Below are 27,639 nucleotides of genomic sequence, written 5' to 3'. Positions count from 1 at the left end.
ACTATTTTCATTAATATTTTTAACCATGAGGTTCTGAATGCTCTGGAGAATGTGTCCTTGAAAACAGGCTTTGAGGAAGCCACTGCTAAAAATGACATGTTAAGTGATATATCGTACTATAAGCCTATGCCCTCTGAACCCCATTATTAGTCGACCCTGGGAACAAAACTCAAGAAAGCAAAGAAGGGAGAATTAACCCAGCTTCTAACATTCCTACTTCATTTGAAATCCTTTGTCATGTATACAACCCTGTATTTTTTAAAATTATGATTATTTGAAAAATAATTTAATGGTAAAGACATATGTGTACATTTATGTCATTTACTTTTTAGCAACCCCATGAGGTTGCTATTATTTTCCTCACTTTTAACAGTTCCCATAACTCAGAATGGTAGAGCTGAAACTGAAACTCTTGGTCTTCTACGTCCAAGTCCCATTTTCCACTCTCTGTTTCATCTTGCGATTGGGCCCCATTACCTTTCCAAACCCCTATGTGTTTCTGATAAGAATACTCTACTTCCTTCACACTGACTTGAATCAGAGCCCATGGAGATTGTTTTGAGAATTCATCCCTCCTTGCCTTTGCTTATTATCATCTGAGATGTCCCTCTGCTTTCCTTTACCTTATCTAAGCTCTGCATGACTCAAGACCTAGCTTAATCTCACCTCTGTGGGTTTTGAAATGTTCCTTCAATATTATGGCCTATATAATGCTTACCATTAATGTCTTCCTTTATTTGTCATATAACCATGCATGGCCCAAGGGCATGTTTCTTGCAGTAAACTTTCATGTGGGTATATTTTTTGTATGTCTAAATTGCACATATGTTGAGAGAAGAAATTCTTGTACTTTCTTTCCCATTATCTTATGTAGTATTGTGTACTGTAGTTCCTACTAAGTATTTGGGAGGGAAGAATGAATGAATGCTTACATGCAGTGTATGCACAGGGGAAAAGATGTCGGATTAGGAGAGTCAGGAAGGAAAGAATAGTTTTTGTACTGTTTCAAAATGGGAACTGTAGTAACAAGTAATTTCTAGTTCTGTTTTGACTCCTCAGAAACTCTCTCAACAGGTCGATTGACCTTTTTCTTTTTAATCCTTTTTTTATGGGAAATAGAAGTATAAACAGAAAGTTTATAATGTATATAATCTGCACCCTCTATAACTGACTGAAATGCTAATTCAATTTATCAGACAAAATATTTTTGATTAAAGATTTATTTTTAGCACATTTTTCCCCAGGAGAGTACCTATACGTCAAAGTAGGTAACCACCTTGCATAATATGTTAGAAATATGTTTCACATCCATATGATTTTAGATGGTGAAAGTCTTAAAGACATTTAAGAGGTTTTTTCCTTCTGAATTTTAGGGAATCTTCCAACTTCAAAATAGTTCTGCCGATAATAATAGTGGTTTGTTTAGCTTAGTCCCATTTCCAATTCTTGTTTATACTCTTCTAGCTGTTTAATTATACAACTGTTCCTCCATAAATATATTTCTTTAATTTGTCTCACATTCCCTGTGTGGTGGTATTTTAATAACTAGCTCGGAACAGCGTTTCTCAGATCCTCTTCTGTTAAGGACTGTGTGTACTGTGACAGAAGTAAGGTGGGAAGTCGAGCAGTTAAATAAGAAGATGCACACTCACACCCTATTATCCTTGCTTATATGTCATCCTGCTTTTCTGCTGTCAGTAAGTCGTCTGTAGATGTGTATGTCCTCATTTATTTTGGTAGTATTCTAAGTGGGATTGGGGCCATTATACATGCAGATGTGTAGCTTTTTGTTCCTTTTAGGACTCTACCTATTGCAAAAAAACAAAAAGCGAAAACTTACTCCATCAGGCTTAATTGGAGAAGGGGATTTATGGGCTCAGGTAACAGGTCAGCAATCTTCAAGGCCTTTGACCCCATGATTCAATAGCCATCAAAATAGTCATGAAAAGCCAGTTCTTTCCCTCTCCCTGCATAGCCATCCGCAGTATCAGCTTTATCCCAAGGCTGGTTTTCCTCATAGATTCAGAATGGCTGCCAGCCGTAGTTGGGGTCATGTACTACTTCTTTCACATGTAGTTGGGGTTCAGAGCAGAGAGTGGCTGTCCCAAAATTCTGAGCAGAAGTCCTGAGATTCATCCTAATTGAACAATTCAGATCACATGCCTACTCCTGACCTAGGGACTATGGCCGTGGGAATAGAATTGTGCGATTGACTTAAGTCATTCAAACTCCATCCTTGGAGCTGCTTATCCATTACTACATAACAAATTACCACAAAACTTAGCAACTTAAAACAATAGACATTTACTATCTCTTAGTTTCTCTGGGTCAGGAATTTGGGAGCATTTTAGCTGAGTTATCTGGCTCAGACTCTCTTGTGTAGTTGCCAACAAACTGCCAGCTCTGGCTTCAGTTGTCTGAAGGCTGGCCTGGGGCTGGAGGATCCACATCCAAGATGGTTGACTCAAATGGCTGTTGGTATGAGGCTTATTTCCTCTCCATGGGGCTGCATCAGTGTCCTCATGAAATGGCAACTGACTTCCCTCAGAGCAAGTGATCCAAGAGAAAGAGCAAGGAGGAAGCCTGGATGCCTTTTTTTGACCTACTTTTCAAATTGCACACCATCACTTCTGCATTATTGTTTGTTACAGTCAAGTCAAAAAGTCCAGCCCACACTCAGGATCCCCTTCTTGAAGGGAGGAATATCAAAGATTTTGTGAACATATGTTAAAACTACAACCCAAAACATAGGCAGAGAGAGAAGGAGGGAGTGTGTGTGTGTTGTTTGAGGCAGCAGGAGGCGGGGCTGGATATTCTAATGGAAAATGTGTGAGTTTGAACAAAGGAGTAAGATGAGGATGAATGCTCAACAACCAGCAAAAGCCCACTGTACTAGTAAAGTGCTTTCCTGACTACAGTTAAGTGAGTAGACAATAATAGAGTCAAATCTCAGAACTGAGTATATACAGTCATCGTAGATCCAGAGGATTACATACTCAAATAAATATTTCTCTGTATTAGTAGGAAAGATGATTGGTGTGGGAAATCCAAATAGAGGGTCACTAAATTATCTGCATTCAGCATTGGCATTGGGATTTTGTCAGTTGGTAGCACGTTGACCTTCTTATTCATTAAGCCTAATTCTTTGACCACTAGATCAGGATTTGGAGTTTCAAAATCCTGGAAAGTTTAGAGAATTTATCTGAAGGAAGTTTGATTATATCCTATAGATTTTTAAGCAGAAGGAATGTATGTGCTGTAACCACACTTTTGTATAGTGATCAAGCTTTCACACCGTTTCTCATTACACTTGATCCTCACAGCAAGCTCGTGGTTGGACAAGTATTATTATTCCTTTTTCTTAGGTAAGAAAATTGAGATTTAGAGATGTTAAGTAGCATATCCAAATTTCTATTGCTAGGCAGAAAGTAAATTAGAACCAAGGTCTGCTCACCTGAAAAACTCAGTTTTCTTTTATACACATGACTGATTACCTGGAAAGAGAGCGGTGGTAGAGAGGGATGCACAGGGACAGTCTGAAAGTCGTCAGGCATTAACAATCTACCTCAGAACGGCCACACTGTTGATAATCTTTAAAAGGATGGTGAAGCCTTACCTCACTGTGGGCATGATCCTAAATGTCTGATGCCAAGCTTGGCTCTCATGTCTACATTTCAGAGAAATCGTGACAAGATTTCCTCTTCTCTCTTGCTTTACATTTCCCTGGATGGAAACTATAACGGAAAAAAAGGTTACCAGGTCCAACCAGAATGAAAATGTTCAAAACCTTATTTTAATTTTATTAATGTAAACATTAAGGAAAGGTAAAAGCCAGTATTATTGAACATTTGGTTTTGATAAAAGAAAATGTGGAAAATATAGACAAAGTGGGTGTAGCTCTCTAGCATTGGCAGGTTTTCAGTGCAGGTCTTCGGGCTCAGAGTTGAGAGCGTTTTCACTCTGCACCAAATCAAAACACAGGTCTCTGGAGAAACAACTCTGGGTTTTCAACCCCAGAAAGGACTAAGCACGCAGTAGTAATTGCAGTCTGTCTGCTGAAGGAAGGCAGTAGAAGGGGATGAGGAGGCCAGTCATGGTTGTTATTTCAAAGCTGTAGGCCAGAAAGAGGAAGCAGGAGGATACTTTGATTGATTTTGAATGACTTACCTTAGCCAGTTACACAAAACTAAATCCACAAATGTTCTATGTTCATTGAATTATTGACTGCATTTCTTTTCTCTGGATATTTTGCTAAAGTTACTGAAGATATGTTACTGGATATATATGATAAAGCTACTAGAGATATGAGCTAGTCCTGATGGCCTACCAATTCTGCGCTTTCTGCTTCGGCAGCCTGGGTTCAGTTCCTGGGCATGGAACCACACCATTCGTCTGTCAGTTGCCTTACTATGGTGTTGGCTCACATAGAAGAACTAGAAGGACTTACAGCTAGAATATACAACTATGTACTGGGGCTTTGGGGTGGAAAAATAAAGAGAGGAAGATTGTCAACAGATGTTAGCTCAGAGCACATCTTTCCTAGCCCCCCCCCCCAAAAACAAAAAAAAGTTGAATTCTAGAAAAAAAAAAGATACTAGAGATATTAAGCATATGAGAGCAGTTAAAACATTTGAATATTTGATGGAGGAGAATTTATTCCCATTAAAAGGATTTGAAAGTTTGCTTAAGAGAAGAAGAGATTTCTAATAGTGGACTTTAGAACAGTTTTAATTGCTTTTCTAGCCCTTGGGTAGAAGATGATGTTCGAAAGTTATGGCCACATACCTTTCCATGTGGATACATTTAATCTGTCTCAAGGTTTCTTAGTGTTCTCGTTTTTATTTCTCTAGGATCAGGGGGGTTTGGGCATTGCTATCAGTGAGGAAGATACACACAGCGGAGTCATCATCAAGAGTCTCACAGAGCACGGGGTGGCAGCCAAGGTGAGGCTTTCCCTTTTTCACTGCCATGCAGTGGTGGACAAGGGAAGCATTTCTGCAAAATCACTCAGACTCTTCCATGTTTCCATTTAGGATGGACGGCTCAAAGTTGGAGATCAGATCTTGGCTATAGATGATGAAGTTGTTGTTGGCTATCCTGTTGAAAAGGTACCTTTCCAAAGGAAAGCAAATGGTACTGTGAACTTGTGCTTGGGCATGGCTAAAGTGTGTGTGTGTGTGTGTGTGTGTGTGTGTGTGTGTGTGTGTGGTCAGTCATAGAGGATTAAAGCTATGTAACTATATTGGACAGATGTCCTTAAGGAAGAGAAGAGATTATTTGGTCTTCAATTTCTATTTTGTATTTTCTAATCAAGGTGATATTAAGGTGTTTTCTGTTGCCCGGTAAATTCAGTATTCACTGGGCATTTTTGATAAATATTATTTCCATTTTCCCTTGGGAAAACTTGAAACTTCTAGACAAAAGTCAACTTAGTGTTAAGACGAAAGGGATATTTTTTTATGACTGTTTGCTCCCATAAATATCCACTATGTATAGTGCTTTATAAACAGATTTTTTAAGACTCAGTCATTAAAGGTATAACTTTCATTGGGATTAAACAATTATTTTTGCCTGAGTTTCCGCCTCCTCAAAAGTTATCATAATACTTACTAGGAGTCTCACTTGAGGCCTTTCATATATAAGTGCTAGGAAAAAAGCTGTTTCTCTTGAGATTTGGAGTGCAAATGTTTCCATTTCTACGTTGGCTAGCAAGAAGCTGAAACCATTTTTCATTCAGTTTTAATAATTGTGCAAGTTGGATCCTTTAACCCATATGTCTACGTTCTCACTTTCCATTTGGCTTGATTCTTCTGTTGCATAGTTTTCCTTATCCTGCTTTGAACATAAGTTTCCATTTTATTAAAAGTGTTTGAGTAAGCTGCTCCATATTCTCTGTAGAATCAGGAAATGGGTAAAGTACTCCATATATCTTCTAAGATCGTAGGGATACAGAGAAATGGGTGAGATTAATTAGAAATGTAAAACATTGGAAGCCCTATACTTATATCAGGAAGAATATGGTCAGAACTACTCTTTTAGTGGTAAAAATTTGCTGTGGCCTTAATCAATGTCAGGCAATTGGAGAAACTATAACCTTTCTTAACTCCTCAAGTCCTGACAAGGAAACAAGTTGCCTGTGACTCTTCTCTCAGCCATAGATAGTTTTAGATTCCAGCTTTAATAGTGACTTATTTGTTTAAGTCCACTAATTTCCCTTTGGATTTTGTTTCCCCTCCCCTCCAACACCCTGCCAGTTTATTAGCCTTTTGAAAACAGCAAAGACGACAGTGAAACTTACCATTTGTGCTGAGAATCCAGATTCCCAGGCAATTGCTTCAGCAGCTGGTACAGCCAATGGAGAAAAGAAGAACAGCTCCCAGTCTCCAATGGTCCCACCGTCTGGCTCCCCAGAACCAGAGTCCATCCGAAGTAAGGGCTGGTCTCGTGTGAGTCCTTCATGTTTGGCACACTCAGACACAGCAGAGGGTCCCCACGTGGGAGCCATTTGCCTGTATGTAGCTCCTTGTTTGAAAGGCCGTAGTCAGGGAACCCTTTGGTGAAAAGATGGCATAAGAGAAGGGCTCCTGAAGACAGAGTGCTGGACTGTTAGGCAGGTGATCTGCGTGCTGTCCGTTAACCAGCCGCAGGGTCTTAGGAAACCCATCCACCCTCCTCGAGCCTCAGCTTCTTCATCTCTAAACAAAAGAGTGGTACTCTATGCTCTCCGAAGATCTTGTGCTAAGGGTACTGTGATTCCAGGATCTAACTGATGAGTTAGAAACATCATTTGTACCTTTATTCTTTATACTGAGCAAGTAATTTAACTTCTCTAAACCTCAACTGTTCTAATCTGTAAAATGGATGTAGTGATAAATACTTCACTGGTGGAATCATTCCAACAGTGCCTGGCACAAGAAACTCTTAAAAATGCTAGTCTTTGCCACAGTGTACGGAGTTGATCGAGTCCTGTCGTTTGGGTGTAATAGTGGATCCTGTCAAAGTAGATGAAATGGTTGTGTGTGGACCATGGGGTGACACTTGCATGTATCATTAAAATACCAGTCTGGCATAGGGAGGCGAATTATTCTTTGAGTTACTTTTGGAGAAAAATTACACTGGTATTTAATGAACAATAAATTTCAAGCTTTGCAGCATTAAAAAAAAGTACTTAAACACATTGGCTTTTTCTGAAATTGGGGAAAAAAATGTCTTTTGGCCTCTAAACTGAAACATTCAGTACTTTTGACAGGTTTTTAAGGAAAGAGCAGTTTAAAACATTTGTAATATAGTTGGACAGAAAAGTCTTAAAGTAATACATACACATCTGATGAAAGTAATCCTTTATTTAGAAAGACTGGGTAATTCACTGAAGTGTTAAAAAATTTTATGGGAATGTTCTCATTTTTCAGTTTTATCTTGATCCCTAAATAGCATTGTCTATAAAAATATGAAAAATGAAAACGTAATGTTACAGAAAATATCTTACACCTGCTCTTACCATTTCAGGAGCAGGAAAATAGTCTGGCTCTGGTTTCCTAAAAAGAGAACATCTTGTCTAAAGCTATTCTACCACGTGTCTCAGCTTTCCCAAAATATGCGATTTTCTATATGCTCTTTGGTATATCATAAAACATATGATATGAAGACTATCATAAAACAAGGTGTGAAATTATATTCTCCTTGTTTTCTTATAACCTATTCTTATCTGTTAAATTTTGAGCATATATCTACCAGAATTTAATATGTGAGTTTATAAAATGTCAAGTGAGACGCAAGGAAAGAAATTGCAAGTGGGTCTCACTTGACGTTTTATAAACTCACATATTAAATCCAGGTGCGTACGTGCTCAGATTTGATTACATAAGAAGAGGTGCTCTAGGATAAGAAGAAAGGAAAACCAAAACAAAACCATAAAAAGCCCTTAAAGGTGGTCACCATGACCAGAATTACCAATGTGCTTTGGGTTTTGCAGTGTTCCCTGAATGTGTTTTTAGGTTACTGCCACATATCTTAGGTCTGAGTTTTACAAATCATATTTTCATGTGAAGTTTGTTTGGTCCAGTGAAATGCAGAATATCACAGTGAAACTAGAGGTTCAGTTCAACTCTTTGTTCTTGTTCCTTTATATATATTTTCTCTAGCAATTTTAAAAATACAGAATAGTGCAGAAAGTAGTTTTGTGCCCACCACCCTAAATTAACAATGATGATTTAATCGTATTTGTTTGATATTTTTTAATATAACTGAAAGATTAAGGTAAATGTGAAGTCTTCATTGTCCCCAATCTTCGACCCATTTCCCTGCTCCATTTCCCAAAGGAACCAATGTGGTGAGTTTGATGGATATGCCTTCTAATCAATTCTTGTTTGTATTTTGTTTCATTTTTAACATATTTTTAGGTACAAGCAGGTCATCAACGCCAGCAGTCTTTGCTTCTGATCCTGCAACCTGCCCCATTATCCCAGGCTGTGAAACAACAATTGAGATATCTAAAGGGCGAACAGGATTGGGCCTGAGCATCGTTGGGGGTTCTGACACACTGCTGGTGAGGACACACCCGGCGATTCAGATATACAGATGGCCCCTTCATCGAGATCATTATCAGCAGATTTCCATCAGTTTTATTAAATAATAAAGGCTGAGAAAAATGTATCATTCATCGTTATTTTAATTTGTATGGCATATATTCAGTGGGGTACGGGGCTTTTTATATTGAATAAGCCAATACTGACTCAATAAGATTCTGTTACACTAGTGATTGTGACTTTTAGGTTCAAAATACTTCTGTCAGTTCCCCAGTCTTTGCCATATTTAATTTACTTTTTACTGACTGAATATGGTTGGATTTGACCCATATTGAGAAGAGTCTGAAAAATTGGATAATTTGTAGACAGAATTTTCTAAATGTCAAAATTACTTTTAAAATCTAATTCTTTCTTTTGTGGATAGGAAAGGTGATGTCTATCTGTTAATTTCATTTGCTGATAGGAAGGGTGATATATATATCTGTTACATGTATGTGTATAATTTTGTATTTTATAATTTTTTTCTTTAAACTTCCCTATCATTAGAAAGCAGTATAGGCTTCTTTGAGCCTTTTAGCAAAAATTGTGTTGTTATACTTTTCTTTGAATTTTGATGTGACTCACATATGGATCCAATGAGTGTATAAGCCTTGTTGCTGTCTACAAAAAGTACAGTATGTTTTGACTCCGTTTCAGCTCACTGTTCCTAGGGAGAGTGGGATAAAGCATGAGTATGTTTTGTTTTGGCCCTTAGGGTGCCATTATCATCCATGAAGTTTATGAAGAAGGAGCAGCATGTAAAGATGGAAGACTCTGGGCTGGAGATCAGATTTTAGAGGTACAGAATGCTGTGTATTTGACCTTTACGTTAACAAAGGAAAGGCTACTCTGGGGAAAGTGGTCTTTGTTTCTTCCCTCCTTCCTCCCACCTTCCCTCTCTCCCTTCTCCTCCTTCTCCTCCTTCTCTTCCTCTCTTTCTTCACTTTGCTTAACTCAACTGGTTCCTCACAGTCAGTGTCCCATCTTTAAACAGGTGAATGGCATTGACTTGAGAAAGGCCACCCATGATGAAGCAATAAATGTCCTGAGACAGACACCACAGAGAGTGCGCCTGACGCTCTACAGAGATGAAGCCCCATACAAAGAGGAGGATGTGTATGACACGCTCACCGTTGAGTTGCAGAAGAAACCGGGGAAAGGCCTGGGATTAAGTATTGTTGGTAAAAGGTATGACTGAAGAGGGCAAACCCAATGACCTTTTGGTAAAGAGTACTAGCAGTGTAGAAACTTTATCAGTGCTACTGTTCTGTAGAAAGCTATCGTCAGCCCACTTAGTAATGCAGTATCAAAAGATGTTGGTTTTGAATTTTTTAACTCATTATTCTGCAGGATTTTGAAGGTACTAAATGAAAAGCCCTTTGGTGTGTTTTGAGTACCTGCCATGTGCCAGGAAATACCATAGGTTCTGGATAACAGAGTTAAGTAAGAAATGGTTCCTGACCTGAAAAAACTCAGTTTTATGAACTAGAATTAACTATATTCTTGCAACAAAGGGTTCTATTGTTGAGTAATAGAAACAGCGTAATGTGGAGGAGCCATAGAAGCAAGGGATAAAGGGACCAAGTGACCCTATTTAAGGAAAGTAGATTAGGAAAACTTCCCAAAAAAGAGGTGCCTGAGTTGAGGCTAAAAGTGGTAAATGATGCTGATCTATTACAGGGAAGTGGAGGCTATATAGGGAGAAAGGTCAGCCTGAGCAAGAACATGCCATCAGAAGGGAACAGAAAGCATAAAGTAAGAGGCTGGCGTGGTAGAGTGGTGAATACACGTAAATTCAGTACCTACTTTATTGAAATATTTATGTATAAGTAATATGAACAAATACATAATCCAGCAAGTTCCAACACCTTTATGCTAAAGATGGGAAAGCAGAGGATCAGATGGTGAAGTGGCTCGTTTGAGATCATGACCTTGTCAAGAACAAGCGATGCAGTTCAGCTGTCACTAAATAGTTCTACTTATCATTGTAGTTATCATTGTATCTCAACAAGTGGCTGTTGGGTTATTTACTATTTTGTGAAAGAAAGGAGAATTGGAATAAGATTAGTATTTGCTCTTTTTCCTTAAATCTGTCTTGTGTGAAAGTTAGATCCATAGTGGTTTAAAAAAAGACACCATAGCAATGGTACTTAAGTTTTATTTCCAATAATTTTAAGGTTGTTGATGATAATAGCAACATATTTATGTAGCTACAGGTCAATATTCATTCAAGGATTCATTGTGGTGTAGAAAGAACAATAGATTTAGCATCTAAGGACTGACTCTTAAGTCCCATTTTTGCCAGTTAGTAGCTGTGTGACCCATAAAACGAGAATAATAGTAGCCACTTCTACTCAGTTTATAATTGTCGAAGAATAAATATGCTTATGAAAGGTCTGTTTAACCTGTGAAGTGCTATGAAATAAGCTATTACAAAAAATTAATTCTAATAATGTTGCCTCAGTGTTGCTAAAAACAATAAAACTTTTAAAGTCACAAAAATAGAAGTAAAATTTTCAGTTTAAAACATATTAGCTTTTCATTAAATGAGCATTGCATTACTTACTAGAAAAAATAATAATGGTGAAATTCAAAATGATGTTTGCAGAAATGATACTGGAGTATTTGTGTCAGACATCGTCAAAGGGGGAATTGCAGACGCTGACGGAAGACTGATGCAGGGAGACCAGATATTAACGGTGAATGGAGAGGACGTCCGCAGTGCCACCCAGGAGGCTGTTGCTGCTTTGCTAAAGGTGAAAATCAAATGCCAAAAGTAATTTTGTGGAATAGTATAGAAGGAGGAGAACTTAACTTTCGGCTACCAAAATAAGTACTGAATTCTCTTTATTTAAAATGTTATCTCAAATAAGACGTATTTATAAGTAAGATGTTATATTTCAGTGATAAATCTCTAATAAATTTATAATTAGCTGTTTATTATATTTTATATATAGCAGTAATAAGAATTATGAACTGAATATCTGTGATCTTAGTAAATCTTTCATCTTAAGATGAATATTGTTTGGATCTCTTCTTGAAAGAAACACACATATTCAGACCACAAAGTAGAAACAAAGTCTTACTCAGTTCATCCATGTTGATATTTGGATTTACTCTTATGACCTCTGGCATAGTGAAGAGTCTCATCCCTGGCTGTTTGAAAAGTGACTTGGCAGAAATGCTCCATGTGGGAGATGCTAGGAGGCAAGAAGAGCACCCATGGCTCCTCTGGGGATGGAATCGTGCTTTCTGGACTGTCCTGTCCCAGTCCTTCCGTAACCCTTTTCTGGGCATACTAAATTTGACATCCTTATATTTCCTTGGACAGGAAGAATGTGGGAGAAAGATTTTACCCTTTTTGAACCACAGAAGATGGTATTTGGTCCAAATCTTGTTCTTACTCAAAACTATTGAATATTTAAAGTTTCACAGTTAAAAATTGAGGTTGGCAGGCCAGCCCAGTGGCATAATGGTTAAGTTCGTGTGCTCCACTTCGGCAGCCCAGGGTGTGCAGGTTTGGATGCCAGGCTCGGAGACCAAGCACCACTTGTCAAGCCATACTGTAGTTGCATCCCACATAAAATAGACAAAGATTGGCACAGATGTTAGCTCGGCGGCAATCTTCCTCAAGCAAAAAGAGGAAGATTGACAACAGATGTTAGCTTAGGGCCAATCTTCCTCTCTCTCCCTCTCTCCCTCTCTCCCTCTCTCCCTCTCTCCCTCTCTCCCTCTCTCCCTCTCTCCCTCTCTCCCTCACTCCCTCACTCCCTCACTCCCACACACACACACACACACACACACTCTCACTCGAAGTTGTATGGGTCATCCTTATGAAATGAAAGTAAGTAATTTAATGCAGATTTACCTGGCAGTACTTTCACTGGGAATTATCTCAACAATAGGCCCCCATCCCTAGGTATCATTCTAGTCTTAAGTACGTTTTACATTGTGAAATCGTTTTCCTCCAAAGGAAACTCTCCATCAAGACTCGTTTTCTGATGGGAAATGCAGAGCCAGTCTCATTTTAGAAAGAAATTGTAAAATACAGAATAGTCACTTAAAAATACAACCCTTGGGACTCTAGGCATATTTCCTATGGGAGTCTTCCAATTTCTAAAGGGAATGTGTGTTCCTACAAATAAATAAAGCGGTGCTTATCTCATTGTTTTTCTTACCTAGCACATGTTTTTATGACGTGAAGTATATAGTTCAGCGTTGACTAGAAAACAGTCACCATCTATACCCATGTCATGTGAGGCATGTTAAATAACATGAGCCTTCATGACAGCAAGAGAGCTGCCAAAGATCTCTGATGCTAGTGGGTTCCTCTTCAGTGGCTGGGCTTCACGGAGGGATTTTCAAGTGATCCTCTTGTTAGTAACCTCTGTGGTTTGGATAAGATCTGGTGTGTGAATAGGTGTATCACTTTAGTTATTAGTAAATCACACTTGAAATCTATGATTTTTTGTTAGAGTTATGAATTTTCAAAAAGTAGTTAGACTTTTTTAAGGAGAAGTAACTTCCTTTGGACATAAATTTAAAATGATTATTGACTCTGTAAGATAGATACATCTGAAAGAGAAGGAATATCCATATAATAACAGTTTTAAAACCAGTTAAACCATCATTTGAAAAACCAGTTTGGCAGTATATAATAAGAGCCTTAAGTATTTGTATAACTTTGCTGTTTATAGCTGCTGCTACTACTTGTCCTTGTTTTGACTTAACTTTCATTTAAAAATCTTGCATAAGTAATCCTCAATACACAAAAAACTTCATGTATGTAAGGTTTTTTGGAGTGTTATTTGTAATAATAGAAAAACTGGAAGCAACACAGTTGACAAAACTCTATAAACTTTGGTAAATATAGCAGAGATGCGTGGCAAACGTATCTGTTTAAAATAATGTTCATGGTAACTATATTAACAATGGAAAAACATAGCAGCGAATGTGAGATAAAATTGTATTTACAGTGTAGAAACAACCATGTAAAATAAAATCTTAAGTGTTTTAACAATAATTTTGAGATGATTTTTGGAATTATAGGACCCTCTGTGTTCCTTCTGTTTTCATTTTATTTTCAGAATTTTCTTTTGAGGATGAATTGCTTTTATAATGGAAAATTTAACTTTAAAAAATTTTATAATAATAGATACCCTTGAACTTTGGAAGAGATATGTTGTAGGTAGGTGAAAGAGGTATAAGTACACAGTGAATGATTACTGTGTGGAATTTGTTAAGCTCTGCAGTTCCGTAAGCTGGAGATATAAATAGGTTCAAGAAGGATTTGAAAAGTTCCTGGCCCCCCCAAAAACACAAACAAGCAAACAAACAACTTATGGATATTGCAAGTCAAGTTTTGACCTTTCAAAATTTGATTTATTATCCACGTGTTTATGAGTAACGTGTCCCTCAGTACCCCATCAGAAGCAGCATGATAATATTAGTGCCCAATATTTGTGTAAATAATACTTTGCACCAGGCACTTTCAAAAGCATTGTACATAGATTCTCTTACTTATCTCAACAACCTAGTTTGGTCTCCATTTTAAAAATGCAGAGTAAAAGACTTGTCAAGGTGACATCTATTAAGGTCATACAGCTAGTAAATCACATAGTCTGGATTTAAACCAGGATCTCACACACCTCATGGTGCTCCTTCCACGTTAGACTATGCAGCATTTCTTGCATGTCTATGATTTATTCGTAAAGGGCCACGGGGAAAATGTCTTCAATTCTTGTTTTGTGTTTATAGCAATATGGCTTATTTAAGTAGCGTATAATAGGTCTATTCAAGTGCAGTGTGGGAATAGAGAGCTTACTCAATTCTCTAAGTCCCTCTGCTATTAAAGGCAAAGCATGCTGTTGTGGTAGTGGTTGTTTTATTGTTTTTGTTTTGTTTTTTAAAACCTGAGTTATTTAGTTCATTTGGCTTCTCTAAGTCACTGTGTTTCATGAGATAATTGCTCAATTCTCACTTTATCTTTGCCTTGGCAGAAACAGTCTCCATGTAAATCATGAGGGAATAAGACAGTCATGTGGTGGTGTTGCTGCTGCTGCTTGTTGTTATTATTTTTATTAGTTTTAATGTTTTAGAAAAGCCTCTCTCTATTAAGGATTGGAGGTATCCTTATGGAGATTCCAAAAGGAAGATGCCTTTCAAAAACTCTGTCCTGAAGACTAAAATGTACTCCTAGAGATGACTAATATTTTAGTTAAACATTTCCGTAAAACTCTCGTTCCTGCAGTGTTCCCTAGGCACAGTGACCTTGGAAGTCGGAAGAATGAAAGCTGGTCCCTTCCATTCAGAGAGGAGGCCTTCTCAAAGCAGCCAGGTGGGTAGCTGTGGGATTCATGAGGGTGGTGCAGTTCACGTACCAAAAGGAACCCAAAGATGCTGTGACTGTGGGTCTGTGTCCAGGGTCCTGTACACGGGCCTGGCCTTGTGGCAGCTTGGCAGAGTGACTGAGGTGCAGAATTGGAGATAGGGAAGAGCAAGAGATGAGAGTGGACAGGAGAGCAAGATGTAGCTCTTGAGTAGTTTGTAAGTCATTCTAAGGGACTTAATTTCAAGCATTCCTCTTTTCTGATATGATTCTTTTTCCATAATCTCAAAAGAACCAATTAATATATGTAAAGCCTACCAAGATAATATATTTTTTAAGTATTTTATAACATTTATCAATCAAAATTCAACTGAAAACAATCCCAGGTAGGTGAGCTGTAGCTGCTCGCCACCATGTATAACAATATGGCGCTGCATGGTTCACGTCTCCTGCTGAGCCCCCTTCCTCAGTCTTGTCATCAGAATGACAGCAGCTGGTTTTCATCAACCTGTCCTTAAAGACCGCCCACTCACTGCTTATTGACCACCATTAGCTTCCTGTTCACTGGCCCTGATTCTACAGTTTTGAAGTCCCCATCTATGTACAACTTCAGTTTAAATTTAGAGAGCTTTCGTTGGAATGAGATGATGAAAAATCCACTAAAATTTTAGGTCGGTTGGAATCAATTTCATCCATCCTTTTATCTTCAGTTTATTTATGTCACTAGGCAAATTCTTCCTTAAAAAGAAAAAAAATAGGTAGAAACTGTTTGTTTCCCTTCAAATTATCAAATGCCACTGTTGCTTAACAGATATTTTTCTCTAGCTACATTAAAAGAATTGAATTCTGAAATAAGTCGTATTTAGGGAGTATTATTACTTCCGAAACTTTCTAAATTTACTGTTATGATTTCTAGATGAGTGAAGGCAGCCTGTCATCATTCTCTTTTCCACTTTCTGGATCCAGTACATCTGAGTCACTGGAAAGTAGCTCAAAGAAGAATGCATGTAAGATTGGTTTGATATTTTAAGCATGATTTACTCGTTTTAATTTTGGCCATTAACACTGATTTTTTTTCCTTGTTTTAATTTACCTCTGAGCTCTCTTTCCTCTAAATCATTCCATATCTTAAAGATTTAAGTGCAGAAACGTGTGCGGGCAAAAATTCTGAACGACATGAAGCTGTGCCTATAGCAACTCTTTCCATTTAATGTTTTCCCTACAAAACTTACTAAACATTAGAATCAGGACTCTGTAATTTTTTCTTACTAAGCATATTGGTGTACTTGATTTTTATGCCCTTTCTCTGTTCAGTGTAACACCAGTAAATCAGAAGATGCCATTAAATGAAGCCTTCTTTTTCCATGAAGATTGCAAAAATTTTGATTGAGAAAATTAACGTGATCCTCCTGTGTTTTAATTACATGAAATAATGGTGCAGAGCGTTTTTTGACTTGGAGCATTGGTTGAAAATTGTTCAGATTGAAGAAACTAACCATATGGCATTCTCTGTTTGCAATGTGACTAATATTCTAGAAATTTAGGCACTTAAGTCCATGGATTCTTTTTAATGCATCCATGGCTTTATTCCTCTCAGCTGTGCACATGTGTCTTTCTATCCAAAGCACGTTCTGTCTTTGACTCACTCACAGTGAATTGTGCAGTTATATAATCAGTGCTTAAAATAAGGAAGAAATGAGATGCTGTCTGCATTTTTCCAACTGGAGAAATAAGGAATTCCTATGTAAGACAGATTTAATCATGTGTACTAGTAACTTTGAGCACCCCCTTTAAAAAAATTAGGGTATCATTTAGTCCCATCTAGCTCTAGGCATTGCCTACAGTTTAACTGAACATAAAGAATGCTGTAATAACCATGTTTTATCTTTTTCACTTTTATAGTGGCATCTGAAATACAGGGATTAAGAACAGTGGAAATAAAAAAGGTAACTTGGGAGAGAGAAAACAATATAAATTCTGTTGACTTCAGAGGTATCTGCATCTGTGTTTTCCTGTGAGCTGTCTTACCAATTTGTAGCACCGTCTGATAAAATATGGATTATATGCAGTGGAAATAGCACAATGCCGTCTTTGCTGAATTCCCTGGTCATAACACCTTGTTTGAGAAGTCCTCATTGGCATATTCTGTATCACCAAAAATGCATGAACCCAAGCCCACACAGACTAACGCCCGGCCCCTCTCACTTGTCATACTGATAAGTAAGCCTTTGCTGGCAACAGACCTTTCCTGTTCTCCTGAAACAGATTCCTCTGACAGCCATGCTAAGAGAGAATATAAGAGCAGCTTCGGTTTCCTAAGCTGTTCCTATGTGCTGAGCACTCTAGACCTGTCATACGTCACCATTTCATTCCGTGTTCACTGCAGCCCCATGTGGTGGCACTGGAATCTCTGTGTTGTCAATGAGCATCTAGGGATTCATTGAGAGGAGTGGACTTGTTCCAGGTCCCAGCGTTTGTAAGTGTGGACTCCTGGCTTTGAACACAGGTCTCTCTGATTCCAAAAACTGCAGCCTTTTCACTCCGTCAGCTTACCTGCTTTCCATCAGTCCTACAGCATGATTTTCATTTAGTATGTTTTGATTTCTTTTACTTCCTCAGCAGATGCTTATTTTCCTAAATCACATTAAGGACCTGTGTCAAATAAAGTAGTGCAATTTTCTTGAGCCTTATTTTCCACCCTCACACCTAGAAGAGCAGAGTTAACTATGGAATGTTGTGCCAAAGAAACCAAAAGTCAATTAAAAATATCGCTTTGACCAAAGCGTTTTATTTGTTCACTGGCAGGGGCCCACTGACTCATTGGGAGTCAGCATCGCTGGAGGCGTGGGCAGCCCACTTGGTGACGTCCCTGTATTTATTGCAATGATGCACCCGAATGGAGTTGCAGCTCAGACCCACAAACTCAGGGTAAGTTCTGCTAATGGCCCTGTAGCCTTCACAAATCTGGCAAAAGTTTTCGTAAACCCTTTGAATCTGGCCACCTGTTGCAGGCAGTTTTAAAATGTCTGTATTTGCTTTCAAATCAGCTAAGCCAGCCACAGCAGAGCTTGCTTTGAGTAAAAGATGGAGAAAATTCAGAGGGGAGAATTTGCAGATGTATGCAAATTTGCAAGTAAATGAAATGTAAAGATTTACAGTTGTTTCTTAATACCTTTTACTTGTTTGAAACTCTGTGGAAGATTTTAAAAGAAAACAGAAAGTATTCTCAGAACACCAGTATGAGGTGAAATTTTTTCCTTACATTTCATTGGTGGAAATGCTGCTTTAACTTTATTAAATTGAAAATTATTATTTGTGTTGCATTTGATTATCAAATTTGCAGAATTTTAATGTAAATATGACTTGTAATTTTGTAAAACTAAACAAAACTTGCTTCAAAGTTGAGGGATTGTGCGCATGTACAGCGCCGTGGTGGAATTTATGCTAACTCTCCAGCTCTGAAGTCGGGGGAATATTCCATTAAAGTTACTCAGTCTCTATAAAGTAAACTGTATGGCCTCCTGCCTCACAAAGGGTCTCAAAACATAACCACCTCTTAGTTTAAATAGTCCTAAATCGGGAATAGTTCAGTCTCCTTGATATCTGAATTCATGACTGGCACTTAAAAACTGATCGTGCGCATAGCACCGAGGTCAGAAAACTTTGCTGTGAAGGACCAGATAGGGAATATTTTAGGCTTTTTGGGACGTATGAGTCTCTATCGGAGCCACTCAACTCTGCCTTGTGAAAGCAGCCAAATAATCATGGCTGTCTTCCCACCAAATTTTATTAACCAAAGTAAGCAGTGGGCCAGACTTGGCCTATAGGCTCTAGTTTGCCAACCCCTGACTTAGCGTCACGTCTAATATGTGTAATAATAATGTCCAGAGAAATTCTGGTTTCCAAATGATGTCAGATATTTTATTCTTTTAATAGCAAGTAATGTCTTATGCAGGAGAAACGAAGATAAGGGAAGTGTGATTCCCCCGCTTGCCCTAGAGATTATGGAACTCAGTCATTATGTGCAGCTTCTTTTCATGGTGGCTGCTGCTTGGAATTAGTGGTTTCCTTGGTTGTATTTCAGTTACTGATAGCAGTATATATGTCATGTGGAAGGTACGGAAGGGCCTGTTAGGTCTCAGTGTCCCACTCTTCATGGCTGCTTTAGCAGATGGCTATTTCTTCCTCTCCCTTGCAGGTTGGGGATAGAATTGTCACTATCTGTGGCACGTCCACTGAGGGGATGACTCACACCCAAGCAGTTAACTTACTGAAAAGTGCCTCTGGCTCCGTTGAAATGCAGGTGAGATCCCAAGCAGCATTCAGAATATGGGTAGCTTGAGGACATATGAGCTTTGATGTTAAAGCAGTAAAAATGATTAAATCTCCTGCTGTGGTTTTATTTAATATTTCCCTTGAACATAAATGATTATATTGAGAGTTCCAAGAAAGTACATACAAACACATTCTGTCACATTTTATCCTGATGCATTTATTGTTTCATACTTTATATCTAAGGGGGGAAAAATACAAGGTCTTAGAAGTAAATGATTAATTGCTAAAATTTTAACTGGTGTGAGCAAGTGGCTTGTATTCTAAAGATCTTTAAAAAATAATTACATATGAGACCGTGTTTGAAAAGCATCAAAGAACTTTGTAGAATTGAATTAGTATTTTTACTGTCGACTGAAGAGGCCTCTGGGCCTTGTGAAATTTCTTTGTCTTTAGTTGTGTGTTATGTTAGCAGAAATGAATCAGTGGACGATAAAATACACGTTTTAATGCAAATGCTCTTTTGCAAGAAAAATTACTGATCTCTCCCTAGCAACATGTGTATTTCTCTATTTCTCCTGTATACAGGTGGTTGCTGGAGGAGATGTGAGTGTGGTCACAGGCCATCAGCAGGAACCCACCAATTCTAGTCTTTCTTTCACTGGGCTGACATCAAGCAGCATATTTCAGGATGATTTAGGGTGAGCTCATATGGTTTAGTTTTTTATCCCCACTACTCACATAAACATGAAATAATAGGAGATGAAGTATGAAATACGAAAATCAAGTGTTTCTAAACTCTTCAATAATTGGGGCTTGGATTTAGTTCATCAAAGGTAGGTGGGTAGGTAGCAGATAGATAAATAGACAGACAGACATGCATGCATGCCACTACCCTTCCCACATTTCAGCTCTGAGTTTTTTGGGAGAACATTTTAGTCTTGATGTCACTACCCTATGTGACATGGAACAAGTCAAATCTATCCTTTTAAAAATTCCAACATTGCCTTCTCCTTTAGTAAATCATCGTTTTGATTAAAAGAATTTTATAGTTGCCCAACACTTGAGTACAATAGAATTAGAACATAGAGAGAGGAGAAGAGAGGAGCTTATTAGAATTTTTAAATAATTTGATGCAGCTTTTACATTGCTTAGAATCGATTTTTCTCTCTGAGCTTGGGGATGCTGACGTTATGACTTATTTCATGCTAGTCCTCTGCACTTCTGCCCTCTCACTTTAAATACACTGGAAAAAGAAGGGGCTACTCCGTGCAACAAGAACATGCCATGAATATGTTAGTTTAAGGGGCTGTAAATGAGAAATAGAATTAGGGTGTTAAGTAGGATTTCATTAGATTTTGTAAATTTAAAATACTGTGCACAGCATGTACTGACAATTTAAACATCCCAAAAATATCCATAGTATACTCACCATCACTAACACAGAGAATTATACTAGCTCTTGGTCATGTCAGATAATTCATAACTTACAGATTCACAAAGATATCTGTGTGTGTATATATATATATTTTAAAAATCCAAACACTCTTTTCCTTCCCTAACTGTAGACCTCCTCAGTGTAAGTCTATTATGCTAGACCGAGGACCAGATGGCTTGGGTTTCAGTATAGTAGGAGGATACGGCAGCCCTCATGGAGACTTACCAATTTATGTTAAAACAGTGTTTGCAAAGGTAAGTTTGCAAATTTTAACCACCCTTTTTCCCCGCTAAACGTTCATTAATGGTGGTCAGCAGCTGGCTTATTAGTTTATGGCCTGAGGAAACGCCAAATGGTTAACAGTTGATCATTTTCTTTTGGAACTCCCTACAGGAACGAGTCACTAAATATTTTTGCCCAATATGAGGTTTAGTTATGTTTAAAGAAAAATAGACTCAAATTGAAATTCCATGGAAACTCTTGGCTATATATGTAAAAATATTAATGAACCTTATGTAGACAGTAAGGCCTGATTTTTCCCCCTTGAAAACAAGTTGCATATCAGTGAATTTCTTTTGAAAATAGGACATTTTAAATATGTGTGTGCTGTAGAGCTCTGGCGTGTCTTATTTTTTGATGTCAAATGTAAAATAGGCACAGAAAAGTACCTAAAATACATATGCAGATTAACTAATTGGGCATTTATTTTACAAGTTTAATTTCATTGAATGGAATAGAAAAATAACTGCTAAAAAGATTTGAAGAGTATCTAGTAGCTCTGTCACTTACAATAAATTAGCTGTTTGCAATCAGCATTCAATTAAAAAAAGCCATTTGTATATAGCTGTAATCATATAGTAACTGGTTCTATCTTAAGAATGTTTAGAATAAGAATAAAGTTATTGCAACATGTGTGAAGTTATTAAAATAATTTAAACCCATATAATTATTGTTAATATGTTGTTAAGATATTTTTTCAGGAACTACAGAATCGAACAAAATTTCCTGCTGGAGAAAATCCAGAATCTCAAAATGTTCCAGTGCAAAGGAACAAAACTTATGTCAAACCTATTAAAAGACTTGATACAGGGGCTTCAGTGCTATGGTCCTTTAAAGTGCCCACCTATGAAGGTTTCATTCTATTATTTTGAAAAAAATTACTATTTTTAACCAACTTAAAGTGCTCTATCTACAGCAGTCTAGCTATAGGCTTAATTTCTGAGATTTTTAAAGTCCTTGGTATGTCCAAAAATACAGACAGCATTTGCCAGTGAATAGGAGAGTCAGACCGTCCTTTTCCTCCGCCTTGGAACAATTTATTTAAGGCATGCTAGTTAGAACATATTTTAAGAATTTCATCATTATGGATTCCTCATTAACTTTTTCCTATTTTTAATCTTATATTTAATTACATAATTGCCTACTATAAGTGTGCCTTTAAGATGGGGTTCTTTTTCAAACAGGAATGTCTGTGTTTTATCTTAAATCATTTAGGGCCCATAAGGAATATGAAGACTCCATCTACGCTTAGAAAGTAAAGAACCAAGCAGCTAGAGCAGCCCTTTCAAAGCTACAGAAAGAGAATTAGAGTTAGCAGGCCTTGTGCCTTGTCCTGTGTCCTGTCCTTGTCCACATGCACGTGGGCTTTCTGCTTCTGCAAGCCTTTGCATTTCATGGTCCTCCTGCCCTTGTCCTATAAAACTGCTTTTGTCTCATAAAACTGCTAATTCTTTGTCTCCTTTCTGTAGTTGTTCTTTACAGAATAAAAAATCATTCCTACTAGGCAAGTTCCCAAATATTCTTTATTAATTTGAGTTCCCACCAACTGCTGTGCTGAATAGCCGAAAAACCATCCAACTAATCTGTTGACTGCTAAATTCTCTCTCAAACTGTAATCTCAGTGCTAAAACCATTTAGGAGAGAAAGGCCTCCTTTGTGGATGTTTATCATTGCCTAAAGGCTGTACACTACCCATGGAGCATGGAGAGCAATGTGCGTGTACATGCAGAGCAATTTACATTGTGGTTTAGAGCTTTTTCTGTTGTGTAGCTGCAAGGCAGCATTTTTTGGGAAGTCAACAAGCCTACTTTATCATTGCAGGGAGCAGCCTCCGAGGATGGGCGTCTCAAAAGGGGTGATCAGATCATTGCTGTCAATGGGCAGAGTCTAGAAGGGGTGACCCATGAAGAAGCCGTCGCCATCCTTAAGCGGACAAAAGGCACTGTCACTTTGCTGGTTCTCTCCTGAGTTTGCTGCCAGAGCTGAGGCAGCTCAACCCCTCACCACACCCACACTGTAAAGAGAGTGGGACTGGCTTTGTGGACGACTTTTCCCATGCTGTGTTTATCGGACTTGTTAGAACTGTAGAGGAAGAATACCACTTGTTTATTTTTCTCATATGAAAATGATTTTCTTACAACGTAGCATCATTTTTCCTTTCTCCTTGCATTTTGTGAATATAAACTCAAAAAGAAGGATTATTTGCATAGTTAATTCCAGTCTTTCTTTATGAAGATATCTGACATTTTGTAGTCACATGGACAAAAGTTGTTTTGTGCTAAACTGGTTAGTAGAGAAAGAAAAATAATTCTAAAGCTAAGCAAAGAGAAATGGTTTCATGAGATTAGGGTGAAAAATGAAAATATAAAATAAAGAAAATCTCAAGTTTTATAAAAATGCTTCATTTTGTCAATCCAACTCCTCTCCCCACTTCGAACTAAAAAAGAAAACATGTTTTTCTATTGAAAGTCTTTAAAAATGCTCTCAGTATTTAAAAGTTTTGAATATTGTAAAAAATTGCATCTCCCCACCTCCAGTATACACATATATGTTTTCCCCCTAAAATGGGTTTCTAAGATTGAGTAAATGGCACATATATGAAGCAATGGCCCTAAGTTTGTAAAGAAAACATTTAATGTGCATCTTGCCATCATTTTCGTTTTTGACCTGTTTTCATGTTTCTGTAAGTAAAATGATGATGCTACCCTGTATTGACTGTGGTTTCCCCAAAGAGCAGCCATGCTAACCATGGAGGAACATAGAAGCTCCCAGAATCTTTAGTACTCGTTTTAACTGATGCAACACTAAAAATGTGTTAGTGCATTGTGCAATTGGTTGTCAATTAGTATTAATCTTAATGACAGAGAAAAAAGCAATGTGTTAGTAATTATTTTAGTTGTATGCCATTAGTAAATTGATAGAAAAATTAAGGGGATTAACATAACTTCATTTCATTGCCTTATATTAACATCTTATAATACAATAGTTTAAGACTAAAGGAAACAGATGGAGCTGTTTATTGAGACAACTGGTGAGGAATTATCATGTGTTCATTCCCATTTTAGAGCGTGAAACTCCTACATTAGAATATATAAAGTCACTTTAAATATTATCTATATTTGTAACAGAAGTAGTGTACAGATATTTTATTACAGCACTTTTGTGTAAATGCAGAATTGAAGTAAATAAATCAGAAGTTTCATGGTGTACAAATAAAGAAGCAGACGTATTTTTTTGTTTGTTCTTTTTACTGGGAAAAAGCTTTATTGTTCAAGATTTACAATTTAAAATGGGTTTTTACCATGTCAAACTGAACATATGGTGTCCATAGTTACAACTAGAGGAACTTTGGACAACATCATCCTGAAAAGCTCAACGTTTTTCACATCAGAGTTTTTACTAATACTAAAGATTTGTAGACTCCTCACAGCAGAGAAAGATAAACAAGATTAGAGAGAGAGAAGTGGCCTGCCTGCGTGTGTTCTTCTGAGATGCTGTTAAAGAAGCAATATTATAAGTTACTCTTTAGGGTAGTCAAGAGCTAAAGTGTGTTCAGATGGGAAAAGTCATAATGAAAATTATTTATGTTCATAAACATGGAAAGTCTGATTCGGACACCGAGCAAGGAATGGGGCAACCTTTATTCTGCTAGTTCTTCCCCTAATTAGCTAATGAATTGTGCATTCCCTCTGACTCATCTCATCTCTAAAATGATAGGTTATTTTATCTCAAAGCTTGTATCTCAGCTCTAAAATATAAGAATTCTGTGATTCTTAGTTATACAAAATATTGAATGGACAAAACCACACATTGCAATAATTTGGGAGATGTGCTCCCCAACCAGTCATGGTAACCTGAGGTACTTGATAGAACAAAATTCATTTCAGTATCTCAGTGACACAGCCAGCTTCTTAGTCATCAGTTAATGACCCTCCATCATGAAGGTAAGCCAGGATCCTCTCATGGTGGGCTGCTGGAAGCACCCTCTTTTATACGTTTTAACCAGCAAAGATTTTTATGAAGGACACTCTATGGTAGACTCTAGGGGAACAAGTTAACCAACTAAATTAAAGTTTGAGTTAATATGTGAGAGTACCCCAAAGAGACCAGCCCAGTGGGTACCTGTACTAGCCTGGATAGCATCACCCCAAAACTCATGTCCACCGGGGAAGCTCAGAATGTGACCTTATTTGGAAATAGGATCTTTGCAGATGTAATTAGTTAAATTAAGATGAGGTCACGCTGGATCATGGTGGGCCCTAAATCCTTAGACTAAGGCCATGTAGAGACACAGGGCAAGAAGGCCACGTAAAAATGGGGGCAATAAAACAAAAGTTGAGTGACCCGAAGCTGGAAGAAACAAGGAAGCATTTTTCCCTAGGGTCTTCAGAGGGAGCGTGGCCCTACGGACACTTTGATTTTGTACTTCTGGCCTCCAGAACTGTAAGAGAATAAATTTCTGTTGTTATAAGCCACCCAGTTCATAGTATTTTGTTATGGAAGCCCTGGGACATGCTAATAACAGTACCTTAAATGTCTTTATATCCTTAGCTACTATCATTGTGCCTGACTAACAGGAGACGCTCTATACTTGTTTGTTGAGCATATGAATGATTAAATTATAGGTATGGTTAATTTGATGGTATTACCTTGTTTTACTTAAGCTGGCTGCAGTCTTCATACTGAATGCAAAAGAGAAGCCGTGAGAATGCCTCTGTAGGCATGTAAGCACACTGGAGAAAACTCCCTCCTGAACTGCTTTTAGGTAGCAAAGTCAGAACACATGAAAGAAGGGAGGGAGGGATGAAAAGAATATAGATTCATCAACATTAGAGAGAAGTGATGTGCTTCATATGTTCTTGTCTGGAAATTCAAGAATTCTCTGAGATGAAGGAAGAGAATGCTTGAGCGAAGAGTTTGAAGACTTAAACATTATAATATTAATGCCATGTACAACTCAAAGACTGTAGATTGCCCATAATAGGTTCAATACAATTGCTTCTATGATTAAATCACACTGGAGAATGCCACACCTTTCCGGTGCTCTTTGTGACCCCTCCAAAAGGATGATGATGATGATGATGATGATGATGATGTGTTTAATTTCAGCACTGACTGATACATAGCAGCAGAAGTGGCAATGCGGCATAGAAAGTCAGTAAAATCCATACAACAAAACAGTGATGGAGTTGGAAGCGTAAAACATTAAAATTCAAGAAAGATAAGACAGATTTTTTTTTAATTTTAAGAATCTTGATAGAGCAGATTTTCATAGGTTTGGAGAAGCAAAGGCAGCTCTTCCCTGCTCGGAGATGCACGGTACCAAGCTGCCTGTCTGGTCAGCCGACTTACTGTCTGAGAACGCACCACACTGATTCAGAGCCTGCCTTCAGATCTCCGTCAGAGCACAAGAAGTTGAAAGGATGTCTGCTGGGAAACAGGAGTAAAAAGGCTTTTTTTTTTTTAGTCTAGGTGTGAGAATGTCAAAACTATCATCACCTGCTTTCAGCAGCCCTGGTGGGTTGTTTCATGTCAGCGGCAAGTATTCTGGAATGCGTTTGATTTGTGCAAAGATGTTCCTCACCCTTGTCTACCAGGAGTTAATGTTTAACTTTGCTCCTTTCTGAAGAGAGTTATTGGTACGGCGAGGTTGGCCTCTGTTACCTCAAGAGGAAGAAAATTGGTGGAGGCCAAAAAATTTTTACATGAAAGAGCATGAAAACTAGGCAAAACAAATGTTTTTAAAGTGATTTTTGTATACTTGATGTTGCAGCAGCTTTTTCCCTTCAAAATATAGATATTCCATATTGCCCATTTTAATGTAAATTAGAAAAAATTGTATTATTTGTCTAAGAATTTTACTTACCAGTCAAGTACGGAGAGTTCCATAGTAGACCCTTAAAAGGAATTCTGTCAAGAAGGAGGCGAATCTATGATGATAATCTCAGAATTCTCTCACTGAAAATGTTTCTTAAAGTTTCCGAAATACTACCATCAAAAGACTGCTCTAGGCGGCGTCTAGGAGGGAGCTTCCACTTGCTCACCTGACGTTGGGCGTTTCTCCGGAAGGTTGTGTGCTTTGCTAATACTTTGTGGTCCTCTCTCCCTCCCTCCTCCACCCGCCTCTTCCTTACACGCATGTTTTCAGAAACAAACACAGTTATCCTTGGAACACACACATTTTCTCTCTTCTTTTCTTACTGATGTGCTAGAAATTACGATTTTTTACCTGTCTACCTTGAAATACTTGGCATTCAAAGTTCCACTCCCCTAAATTTCTGTTATCTAAAGATACTTCATTCCATTCAGTAAAAAACCTACAGATGTACTTGCTTTGGAAAATTAAGTGAGATCACTGTATGTCAAGCATTAATACCATGCATAGGGCAAGCTATCAAGAAATGGCAGTAGTTATTACATGCACTATATCCTTGAAGAATTTTTAGAGTGATATAAACTCAATAGCTTTCTTTAAATAGCCTTCGGTTTTCATTTTTGCATAATCATATCTTTTTCTTCTGAAGTTGGATGCAAATCAACTTATACCAAAATTTCAATTGCTTTGCATGCAGCCTTCACAATGTTTCCCATATCCTCATAGAACTCTACTATTAATTACTAAATATTTTTCTTTAAAATAGACTTTTTTTCTTTTTTTGTGAGGAAGATTAGCCCTGAGCTAACATCTATGCCAGTCTTCCTCTACTTTGTATGTGGGATGCCTCCACAGTATGACTGATGAGTGGAGTAGGTTCACG

At 37.8% G+C, this 27,639-nt stretch overlaps 1 protein-coding gene across 11 annotated transcripts in view; it reads left to right on the top strand.

Annotated features, from left to right (window-relative positions):
- Positions 1–24,098, top strand: part of MPDZ (multiple PDZ domain crumbs cell polarity complex component) — a 130,235-nt gene extending 106,137 nt beyond the window's left edge. For 10 of the 11 annotated variants that reach the window (XM_046664552.1, XM_046664558.1, XM_046664557.1 and 7 more), the window contains 15 exons: positions 4,851–4,943; positions 5,034–5,108; positions 6,255–6,429; positions 8,400–8,545; positions 9,280–9,363; positions 9,559–9,752; positions 11,173–11,320; positions 14,815–14,901; positions 15,809–15,899; positions 16,795–16,838; positions 17,698–17,820; positions 19,091–19,195; positions 19,753–19,865; positions 20,733–20,856; positions 22,703–24,098. In XM_046664552.1, the coding sequence (XP_046520508.1) occupies positions 4,851–4,943; positions 5,034–5,108; positions 6,255–6,429; positions 8,400–8,545; positions 9,280–9,363; positions 9,559–9,752; positions 11,173–11,320; positions 14,815–14,901; positions 15,809–15,899; positions 16,795–16,838; positions 17,698–17,820; positions 19,091–19,195; positions 19,753–19,865; positions 20,733–20,856; positions 22,703–22,849 (1,749 nt within the window). In that variant the 3' untranslated portion in view covers positions 22,850–24,098. Of the gene's footprint in view, positions 1–4,850; positions 4,944–5,033; positions 5,109–6,254; positions 6,430–8,399; positions 8,546–9,279; positions 9,364–9,558; positions 9,753–11,172; positions 11,321–14,814; positions 14,902–15,808; positions 15,900–16,794; positions 16,839–17,695; positions 17,821–19,090; positions 19,196–19,752; positions 19,866–20,732; positions 20,857–22,702 lie in introns of those variants that run through there. The other variant, XR_006889085.1, reaches the window with a different exon arrangement.
- Positions 24,099–27,639: the final 3,541 nt, after the last annotated feature.

This window comes from Equus quagga, chromosome 6 (genome assembly GCF_021613505.1).
Source record: "Equus quagga isolate Etosha38 chromosome 6, UCLA_HA_Equagga_1.0, whole genome shotgun sequence".
Taxonomy (NCBI): domain Eukaryota; kingdom Metazoa; phylum Chordata; class Mammalia; order Perissodactyla; family Equidae; genus Equus; species Equus quagga.
This window is presented reverse-complemented; position numbering and strand designations above follow the sequence as displayed.